Source organism: Sapajus apella, unplaced genomic scaffold (genome assembly GCF_009761245.1).
Source record: "Sapajus apella isolate SASKATOON/1434 unplaced genomic scaffold, GSC_monkey_1.0 scaffold55, whole genome shotgun sequence".
Lineage (NCBI taxonomy): Eukaryota > Metazoa > Chordata > Mammalia > Primates > Cebidae > Sapajus > Sapajus apella.
In genome coordinates, this window is record NW_022436995.1 from 13,363,348 (window position 1) to 13,374,759 (window position 11,412).

General features: G+C 41.5%; 1 protein-coding gene across 8 annotated transcripts in view; it reads left to right on the forward strand.

Annotated features, from left to right (window-relative positions):
• The first annotated feature begins 336 nt into the window (after positions 1–336).
• BBS4 (Bardet-Biedl syndrome 4) overlaps positions 337–11,412 on the forward strand; it is a 46,315-nt gene continuing 35,239 nt past the window's right edge. The window contains exons 1-3 of one of the 8 annotated variants that reach the window (XM_032244739.1): positions 373–398; positions 2,266–2,317; positions 5,434–5,479. Coding sequence is in view for 2 of the 8 variants with exons in the window: in XM_032244736.1 (XP_032100627.1) it covers positions 375–398; positions 2,266–2,317 (76 nt within the window). In the remaining 6 variants the exon portion in view is untranslated. Of the gene's footprint in view, positions 726–2,265; positions 2,318–5,433; positions 5,480–11,412 lie in introns of those variants that run through there. The other 7 variants (XM_032244736.1, XM_032244737.1, XM_032244740.1 and 4 more) reach the window with 7 other exon arrangements.

Sequence of the window (11,412 nt, forward strand, 5' to 3'; positions counted from 1 at the left end):
TGAGATTCTCTGCCCAAGGGTCCCGGAAAGAAGACTGAATTAAATGCAGATTAGAGTCAGGTCAGGGCTTGGTGGCGGGAGGACTACGTTGCCACCCCAGGTCCAGCCAGCGCAGCCGAGGTACAGACCACGGGGAGTGGTGTTAGGGGCGTCTCAGCATAAAGGCAGCGAGCGGCGGCGCATTTCCTCCCTCACTCTTTCAGAAGTGAGCCTTCTGTGGAACAAACCGTAGCCTTCTTCCGATTTCTTAAATCACTCCGCGATCTACTTCCTCCCCTGGCTCCCCATAGTCTTCCACAGTCCTACGACTTCCGCTTCCCTAGTCGTCTGGGAAACCGCCGACTTCCGGCCGCGCAGTGGTGGGCGGAGCCAAGATGGCTGAGGAGAGAGTCGCGACGGTGAGCGCTGAGATTCTGTTTAGTTGCCAGGCCCTGCGGGCAAGGCAGGGGAAGACGGCCAGGCAGCCTGGCGAGTGTCCTCTGTCCCAGGCAGCAGTTCCCGGAGAGAGGCGGAGCTGGGTGCCTAGCGGCTCAGGGTGGGCGGAGCGACGCGGTCCCCTTTCTGCTGTCCCGGGAGCTGGTCGCCTGGGGCAAGTCTGGATACTGTGCAGCGCAGATCCTGTTCTAGGACTGTGACCCCTCTAGGGGTGCGCTGGACGGGGGAGGGAGACTTTTCCCCAGTAATGGCTCTTACCCTAGTCCCATCTTGTCTCGGGGGTTTGGAAGGTAATCACTAGCACTTGTGTAGACAGTTTCTGTTAATCCCAATTCACGGGATTAGCAGGACCACAGCCTGGAAGCTTTCAGCCTAACTGCCTTCAGCTTGTGGAGCAGAACCATGTTTTTTTCTGTGGTGATTAAGTTTAGGAAAGAACGGTTTTGGAATTCAGCTGGAGCCTGACTTGGGCGTTAACTCCACAGAACTGCTAATATAGAGTAACCCCGATGAATGCAGGATGACCTGCTAGTCGCTATTTTTTTTTTTTGAGGTATATATCGATAATTGGATCTAATTTCGGTAAAGTCCCAAATGTGAAGCCTTGTTTACCTTGCTTGGGTTTCAAAGAATTGGGTTTCAAAGCCTGTTCTGTCTGTTAGAATGATTTTAGTTATTCGGAATTTATTGTCTTTAGAAAAACGTCCTGGAAAACAGTAAAATCAGCCTTTGGCTGATTTACATCTTAGTTTTGGCTAAGCAGCGAGTTAGTGTTATTGGCTAGAGCCTTTTGTTTGTTTTCTACTCTCATTTGCAGGGTAATCACGTTAGTCTAATTAGAACACTCTGAATACAGAAACTTTTTTTTTTTTTTTTTTTTTTTTTTTGAGATGGAGTCTAGCTGTTGTCAGCCCGTGCTGGAGTGCAGTGGCGCAATCTCGGCTCACTGCAACCTCAGCCTCCCAGGTTCCGGCAGTTGTGCCTCAGCCTCCCGAGTAGCTGAGATTACAGGTGCCCGCCACCACGACCAACTAATTTTTGTATTTTTAGTAGAGATAGAGTTTCACCATGTTGGCCAGACTGGTCTTGAACTCCTGACCGCAGGTGATCCTCCCGCATCGACCTCCCAAATAACTATCCTTTCTTTGTTGGTAATCTGGTGATATATTTTCTTCTTTGACTGCTTTTAAGAGATTATTTTTGTCTGCGGTGCGGTTCTTTGTGATGTATCTAAGTATGTATTTATTTTCATTTAACCTGGTCAGAAGTATCCTGAAACCAAGGATCCGTGTTGGGCATTACATCTGGAAAAATTTGAGCCATTATTTCTGCTTATATCATGGTATGTCATAGGAAGTTGATGTAAGGAAAATCCATCTGATGGTTTTCTACGAAGTTATAGTGTAAAATAATTATCTCCCTGTTAGAACTGAGTGCTAGACAGGTTTCGTGTAGATGACCTCATAAGCTTCCTTTTACCAAACAGTAATCACTTTTTTGGTTTGGCTGCTGAGGAGTATGGTATCGAGTGTAATACTAATAAGAGGTGTCTCAGAACTTAGTATATTTCTTATGCACATTTACTATATACTATAATTATACATTAACAATGCATATTGTAAATATGATAAGTATGCATTATACATTGTTAGTAGTTTGGATAGCAAAAGTATGACATGACATTTGTTTTTTAAACCATATTCAAAATAACTGTGGATTTAATGGATTAATTGCATAATTGGTGAGCTACTGATTATTCTTGTTATTTGGATGTTTCTTTAGCAAGTTTATATTGTGGTGCTTCAATATAGACTACTTATTTCATTTCAGAGAACTCAGTTTCCCGCATCTACTGAGTCTCAAAAACCCCGGCAGAAAAAAGGTCTGTATGCAATTTCATTGTAGGTGTATATTTGCACAGATTTCTGAGATGGAGTCTCACTCTGTTATCCAGGCTGGAGTGCAGTGGTGCGATCTTGGCTCACTGCAACCTCTTCCTCTGGGGCTCAAGCAATTTTGCCTCAGCCTCCTGAGTAGATGTGATTACAGGTGCAGGCCACCACGCCTGGCTAACTTTTGTATTTTAATAGAGATAGGGTTTCAGCATGTTGGCCAGGCTGGTCTGAAACTCCTGACCTCAGGTGATCCTCCCAAAGTGCTGTGATTATAGGTGTGAGCCACTGCACCTGGCCAGATTTCTGTTTTTTTTTTTTTTTTTTTTTCCCCCCCCCTCTGAGGATGAGTCTCGCTCTGTTGCCCAGGCTGGAGTGCAATGCACCATCTTAGCTAACTGCAACCTCTGCCTCCCAGGTTCATGCAATTCTCCTGCCTCAGCCTCCTGAGTAGCTGGGACTACAGGTGAGTGTCACCACGCCTGGCTAATTTTTTGTATTTTTAGTAGAGATGAGGTTTCAGTCTGTTAGCCAGGATGGTCTTGATCTCCTGACCTTGTGATCTGCTCGCCTAGGCCTCCCAAAGTGCTGGGATTACAGGTGTGAGCCACTGCACCCAGCCAATTTCTGTCTCTTGTTGATTCTTTTTAATATTCTATATGGTTTCAAAATGAGTGTTGGGAAAAGAAGTAATAGTCTAAATGTTCTGTCACATCTAGTTTTTATTTAATAGAGTTATTAGGTGTTAGGAACTTGGTTTGACCTGGAAATTTATTTCAATGGGGTTTGATTATTACATAAGTGTGTACTAATTTTCTGCTTCTGGGAAAACCACCCTGTGAAGTTCCAGATATCTTTTTGCTGTTGGTTTCTAGTTTAATTCTATTGTGGGTAGAGAACTTACTTTATATGGTTTGTTTTATGACCCACAATGTGGCCTGTGTTGATGAATGTCCCATGTGTACTTGGCAAGAATGTGTATTCTGCTCTTGTCGGAGGTAGTGTTCTGTAAATGTCAGGTCAAGTTGGTAAATAGTGTTCTGTATACTTATAGTTACAGATACTCATATTCTTACTGATGTAGATACTGACTGGGAGGGTGATAGAAGAGTGTTAAAATATGCAAATGTAATTGTGGATTGGTTTGTTTCTGCTTTCAGTTCTATCAATATTTGATGTGTGTATTTGGAAGATCTGTTGTTGGATGCATATACATTTAGGATTGTTTGATTTCTTGGTAAATTGACCCTTTTGTCATTATGTGATATTCCTCTTCAACTTCTGATAATATTCCTTGTTTGTCTTATAGTAACATAGTTATTTTAGTTTTGTTTTGGCCAGTCTTTGAATGGTATCAATGTATAATTTTCATATAGTAAAATTCACTCTTTTTAGTACAAATTCTGAGAGTTTCGACAAATGAAAATAGCCATGTAACCACTACCACCACCCTAATCAAATTATAAAAGTTTAATTACTCCTCCAAAATTCACCTTTACTTTGTAGTAAACCACTTCTTTCATTGCCAATTGCTGGCAGCCATTATTCTGTTTCTTTCTTCCTAATTTTGCCTTTCTCAGAATGCCAAATAAATTGAATCATACATTGTTGTTATTATTTTGAGAGAGAGGGTCTTGCTCTGTCATCCAAGCTAGAGTGCAGTGTTGTGATTATAGCTCACTGCAGCCTCAAACTTCTGGGTTCAAACGGTCTTGCCTAGTAGCTGTGTCTATAGATGCATGCCACCATTCCTGGGTAATCTTTAAACTTTTTTTGTAGAAACAGGGTTCTGGTTATGTTGCCCAATGGTTTTGAACTCCTGACTTCAAGTAATACTCCATCTTTGGCCTCTTCAAGTGCTGGAATTACAGGCATGAGCTATTGAACTTGGCTCATGTAAATTTTTCAGTGGCTTTTTAAACCCATATAATGTTTTTATTTGTTTGCTTTGTTTGTTTTGAGTTGGAGCCTTGCTCTGTCGCCCAGGCTAGAGTGCAGTGGCGCAGTCTTGGCTCGCTGCAACCTCTCTCTCCCAGGTTCAAGTGATTCTCTTGCCTCATATTCCTGAGTAGCTGGAATTGTAGGTACCTGCCACCACGTCTGGCTAATATTTGTATTTTTAGTAGAGATGGGGTTCCACCATGTTGTCCAGGCTGGTCTTGAACTCCTGACCTCAAGGGATCCACTTGCTTTGGCTTCCCAAAGTACTGGGATTATAGGCATGAGCTACTGCACCCAGCCCAATGTAGGGAAGTATTAAGAAAACAGGAGAAGGAGGCCATGGCAGGCGGATCACCTGAGGTCGGGAATTCAAGACCAGCCTGACCAACATGGTGAAACCCTGTCTTTATTTAAAAAAAAAAAAAAAAAAAAGAAAAGAAAGAAAAAAAAGAAAACAGGAGAAATATCCTTCAGGATGAATGAACTTTAATTAAAAATCAAAATATTTTGAATAAAAAGCTGTCACATTTTACTGTGAAATCGTTAAAACCTCTAGTTCAGGTTTTTTCAGCTTTGGCATGAATCATATTTTGAGCAAGATAATGCTTTGTTGGGGGAGTTGTCCTGTCTATTGTAGGATGGTTAACAACATCCCTGGCATCTACCTAGTAAATGAAAGTAGCACTTAGTTATAACAACCACACTTGTCTCCAGATGTGTCCAATTGTTCCTTTTGGAACAAAATTGTTCCCACTTGAGAACCACTGCTCTGGTTAAGTAGTGTAACACTTGAAACTAGAAAGCAGAAAGTTGGTAAGTGCATGAAGAATTCACATAGAAGTTGGATTAGCAAGCAGAGAGACTTTGAACAAGTAGCCACTGGAGGCATTTTGACTGAGAATGGATGTTGTCCCTTCCCCTCCTCCTCCCCTCCTCAGCTTAAGAGGTCCATATCCTCGTTTGACTCTTTAGTTTTGAGAGTGGTGAGTGCCAACTGTGGAAGGGATAAACAGATTTCTATTTGGTATTTTTGTCCATATATATCAGGACTTTTTTTCAAGAACAGGCAATGGAATTGTTGATCAGAACTGCTTGATGGTTCTGAGAAAATAATATCCTACATGAGGCTACTGAAGTCCTCTTTCTCCCCATGGTGTGACCTTAGGTGACTTTCTTCTGGCTTTCAGTTAAAGATCTTACCCATCATTGAGGTGAGTGAATTGATTTACTGCTTGAGTCTATTTCCTTCCTTAAAGGAGTCTTCATTGAAAACTTGACCCATTTTGGGGTGGCCATAGCTAAGGATGGGTTTTGTCCACAGCCTGAGACAATATAGTCACTATGTGAGAAACTTGATCTCAGCTTGATATCTGCTATTAGAGTGGTTTTTAATAGAATAATTTAATACGGTAAAATATATATAAAATTTACTGTTTTTAATTGTGTAATTCAGTGGCATTAAGTACATTTACAGAGTTGTACAGTCATCACCACTGTCTGTTTCTAGAAGTGTTTCATCATTCCAAACAGAAACACTGTACCCATTAAATAATAAATCTCCACGTCCTCTTCCCTCCCCAGATCCTGGTAATCTCCATTCTGTTTTCTGTATCTATGAATTAGACTATTGTAGGTTTTTCATATAAGGCGAGTCACACAATATTTGCCCTTTATGTCTGGCTTATTTCACTTAGCATTTTCAAAGGTTCATTCATGTTTTAGAATGTGTCAGAATTTCATTCCTTTTTAAGGCTGAATAATATTCTAGTATATGTATATATCACATTCTGTTTATCAGTCTGTTGATGGGCATTTGGGTTGTTTTCCTTAGAATTTTTATATGTCAGTAATTCTTTTATTTATTTTTCTTTTTTACTTTAAGTTCTGGGGTACATGTGCTGATCTTTCAGCATTGTTATATAGGTATACACATGCCATGGTGGTTTGCTGCCTCCATCCCCGCTCACCTACGTTAGATATTTCTCCTAATGTTATCCCTCCCCAATCTCCCCACCCCCTGCTATCTGCCCCCAACCCCCGACTATCCCTCCCCTAACCCCTCACCCCCCAACAGACCCCAGTGTGTGATATTCCCCTTCCTGTGTCCGTGTGTTCTCATTGTTCAACATCCGCTTATGAGTGAGAACATGCAGTGTTTGGTTTTCTGTTGTGTCAGTTTGCTGAGAATGATGGTTTCCAGATTCATCCATGTCCCTGCAAAGTACATGAACTCATCCTTTTTTATGTCTGCGTAATATTCCATGGTGTATCTATGCCACATTTTCTTTATCCAGTCTATATTTGATGGGCATTTGGGTTGGTTTCAAGTCTTTGCTATTGTAAACAGTGCCACAGTGAACATGTGTGTGCATGTGTCTTTATAATAGATCGATTTATAATTCTTTGGGTATATACCCAGTAATGGGATTGCTGGATCAAGTGGTATTTCTATTTCTAGATCCTTGAGGAATTGCCACACTGTCTTCCACAATGTTTGAACTAATTTACACTCCCACCTATGTCAGTAATCTTTTTTTTTTTTTTTTTTTTTCTGAACATCAGCCCTTGAGTTCCAAGTAATTCTTAAAGAATTTAAAGATTGTAGAAATTGGGAATTTTGTAGATATGCTATAAAGATGTCATTTCCTATACTGTATATAATAATTTATTCTACAGACTAGTTGCTGTGTATATATTTGGTTTTCAGAAGTGATTTTATAGATACTGTACATGCTCTTGACTTCATTAATCTTTTCCTTTTGCTAATTTTGGTTCTTGTGTATACAGAATTGTAGACTTACAAGGTAATTTAGTTGTTAACTAATTCACCCTACAGTCTACGTGAAACCATTCTCACAGTCTTTGATAAGTAGTTACCAAATCTCACTATTTTTACTGTGATAGTGAATGACTTTGATTGATTTGCTTTTTGAAAGAATAGTTGATCTTACTTGCCTCGGTATCCTTACCTCTGAGTCTGTTTGTCTGTTGTAACCTGGCTTTTGCCCCACCACTCCTCTGATTAAATTGATGAGCTAAGTATTTTTTTTTTTTTTTTTTTTTTTTAATTGAGACAGAGTCTAATTCACTCAGGGTGGAGTGCAGTGGCGCCATCTCGGCTCACTGCAACCTCTGTCTCCCGGCTTCAGGTGATTCTCCTGCCTCAGCCTCCCGAGTAGCTGAGATTATAGGCGCACACCACCATACCTGGCTAATTTTTTGTATTTTTAGTAGAGATGGGGTTTCACTATGTTGGCCTAAGATGGTATCGATCTCTTGACCTCATGATCTGCCTGCCTCGGCCTCCAAAAGTGCTAAGATTACAGGCATGAGCCACTGTGCCTGGCCCAGTTCTGTTTACTTTTTGCGGAAGAATGTTAACTTTTAATTTAATTTAAATGGAAGATAATATATATCTAATGTTTCCCAATTTAATTTTACTGCTGGTATGCCACATCTACCACCTCAAGTTGTGAATTAAAAAAAAAATTTAATGCTGGTAAATCTATAAATCTGAGGTACACACTCTGGAATTCTGACAAATATGTATACTTGTGTAAATTTATTCATGTAATCATCAGATCAAATTAAACATTTTTGTCACCTAGAAAGTTTCCTCACGCCTCATCCTAGTAAGTCTTCTGTTTCACTTCCCCAGATGCAACCACCATTCTGATTTCTGCTCCTATAAACTGATTTTGAACTTTCCTATAAGTTGTGCTTGAACTTCATACAAAGGGAACCATGCAGTATCTACTGTTTAGCTTTTGGCAACTTTTATACAACATGTTGTTTTTGAGATTCATCCATGTTGTTATATGTATCAGTAGTTCTTTTATTTAAAAACTGCTGTCTAGTATTCACCTGCATGAAGATACCACTGTTGGTTGTCATCTCCTGTTTTTTTTTTTTTTTTTTTGAGAGGGAGTTTCACTCATGTTACCCAGGCTGGAGTGCAATGGCGCGATCTCGGCTCACCGCAACCTCCGCCTCCTGGGTTCAGGCAATTCTCCTGCCTCAGCCTCCTGAGTAGCTGGATTACAGGCACGCACCACCATGCCCAGCTAATTTTTTGTATTTTTAGTAGAGACGGGGTTTCACCATGTTAACCAGGATGGTCTCGATCTCTTGACCTCGTGATCCACCCGCCTTGGCCTCCCAAAGTGCTGGGATTACAGGCGTGAACCACTGCGCCTGGCCTGAGACAGTCTTGCTCTGTTGCCCAGGCTGGAGTGCGGTGGTGTGTCTGCCTCCTGGGTTCAAGTGATTCTTGAGCCTCAGCCTCTCGAGTAGCTGGGACTACCGGCACACGCCCCCACGCCTGCCTAATTTTTGTACTTTTAGTAGAGACGGGGTTTCACCATATTGGCCAGCTGGTTTCAAACTCCTGACCTTGTTATCTGTCTGCCTTGGCCTCCCAAGGTGCTGGGATTACAGGTGCAAGCTACTACGCCCGTCCTGAACATTTATTTACTGGTCTTTTTGTGTGTGTGCGCGTGTGGCATGTGTTTTCACTTGAATTAAGTGCCTAGGCAGTGGAATTGCTGGGTCATATGTGAACTGTTTATAATAAACTGCCAAAGTATTTTCCAAAGTGGTTGTACAATTTTATCTTACCACGAGCAGTGTGTGAGGATTTTGTTTGCTATACATTCTTGCCAACATTTGGTACTGTCAGTCTTTTTCATATTAGACTTGCTGGTGAGTATACTGTGTTTTATTGTGATTTTAATTTGCATTACCCTAATGACTAATGATGTTGAACACCTTTTCATATAGTTATTGGTCATATCTTTTGTGTAGTCCTTGCTCAAGTTTTTGCCTGTTTTTTTCCCCCTTATTACTGATTTGTGAGACTTCTCTATATATTCTGAATGTAAGTCCTTTATGTGTGGTAAATATTTCCCCCAGCCTGTGTCTTAACACTTTCATTTTATTAAGGTATCTTTTGATGATCAGAAGTTTTAATTTTGATGAATGCCAATTTACTATTTTTTTCTTTTATGATTAATGCCTTCTGTGTCTTGTCTAGAAATTGTGATCCTTACCCTGGAACTGAGTTATATGTCCCCTCCCTTTTCTGCATTAATATTGCAGAAATTAATTTTTTGGTTTTAGAAAATGTCTAATCTGGCTTAATCAGTAATTTTTGATACCTTTCTTTTGAAATATAGTATATATACAGAAAAGTACATACATAAATCATAATTGTACTGTGTAGTGAGTTTTTACAAAGTAAACATACCCATGTAATCACCATCTGGATTAAGGTATAGAATATTATCAATACCCTCCAGGCCTCCTCCTTATTCCCTACCTGCCATTAACCATCCCTCCCAAAGGTTACTACCTTGTATTTAACTTCTGTCTTCTAGATCAGTTTTGCCTGCTGTTGAATTGAATGTAAATGGAATCATGCAGTATGTACTTTTTAGTATCTGGCTTCTTTGCTTAGAATTATGTTTGTGAAGGCCGGGCGCGGTGGCTCAAGCCTGTAATCCCAGCACTTTGGGAGGCCGAAGCGGGTGGATCACGAGGTCAGGAGATCGAGACCATCCTGGTCAACATGGTGAAACCCCGTCTCTACTAAAAATACAAAAAATTAGCTGGGCATGGTGGTGCGTGCCTGTAATCCCAGCTACTCAGGAGGCTGAGGCAGGAGAATTGCCTGAACCCAGGAGGCGGAGGTTGCGGTGAGCCGAGATCGCGCCATTGCACTCCAGCCTGGGTAACATGAGTGAAACTCCGTCTCCAGAAAAAAAAAAAAAAAAAAGAATTATGTCTGTGAGATTCATCTACTGCTAGTGCTCGACTTACGACCACGATTGGAACTGGCAGACCGGTCGTAACACGATTTGGTCGTAAGTTGAGTAGGCTGTATGTACAGTTGAAATGGTGCACGCAGAGATGGTAGTGCTGCCGGAAGCTGGTCCGCACTGTCGTACGCCCAGCTGGGCGACGTTTGCGCTGCCAGACGCGGAGCAGTCGTGGCTAGCGATTGTGGTCGTAAAGTCGAATGGTCGTAAGTTGCATAGGTCGTAAGTCGATCAATACCTGTATGTTGTTGCATGTAGTAGTGGTTGGTTGGTTTTTCCTTGTTATATGTATTCCGTTATGGGACTCTACCTCAGTTTATTCATTTTGTACTTGGTGAACATTTGGGATATTTTTATTTTGATGTATTCTGAATAATGCAACCATGAAGAGGTTGTACATGTTTTTGGTACACATACATACTTAGGAGTAGGATTTTCAGGGTCACCAGGAAGGATATATTTAGAGTCAGTAATAAATATTAGCAAGCAATTTTTGAAATGTGGTTAATATAATCCCCATGTGTAAAATGAAGGTGTAGAGAGACACACACACACACACACACGCTCATAATGCTTATATGTACGTAGAAATTCCTTGAAAATACTCAAATTCTTCACCTCTGGTGAGGGGTAGCAATGGAGTGGGTCTTTTGTTTGGTATCCTGTGTGCCCCTTGAATTTTGTTTGACTGTAAGTATGTTTTTTTTGAGACAGAGTTTTGCCCTTATTGCCCAGGCTGAAGTGCAATGGTGCAATCTCAGCTCACCGCAACCTCTATCTCGTGGGTTCAAGTGATTCTCCTGCCTCAGCCTCCTGAGTAGGTAGGATCACAGGCATGTGCCACCATAACTGGCTAATTTTGTATTTTTAGTAGAGATAGGGTTCCTCTATGTTGGTTAGGCTAGTCTGGAACTCCTGACCTCATGATCTGCCCACCTTGGCCTCCCAAAGTGCTGGTATTACAGGCGTGAGCCGCCGCACCTGGCCAGGTATGTATTTTTTAGAAAACCAACTAGTTATTTTAAAAAATCATTTGAAAATCTTGCTACTACTGCCGGGCACAGTGGCTCAAGCCTATAATACCAGCACTTTGGGAGGCCGAGGCAGGTGGATCACGAGGTCAAGAGATCGAGACCATTCTGGTCAACATGGTGAAACCCCGTCTCTACTAAAAATACAAAACATTAGCTGGGCATGGTGGCGCGTGCCTGTAATCCCAGCTACTCAGGAGGTTGAGGCAGGAGAATTGCCTGAACCCAGGAGGCGGAGGTTGCGGTGAGCCGAGATCGCGCCATTGCACTCCAGCCTGGGTAACAAGAGTGAAACTC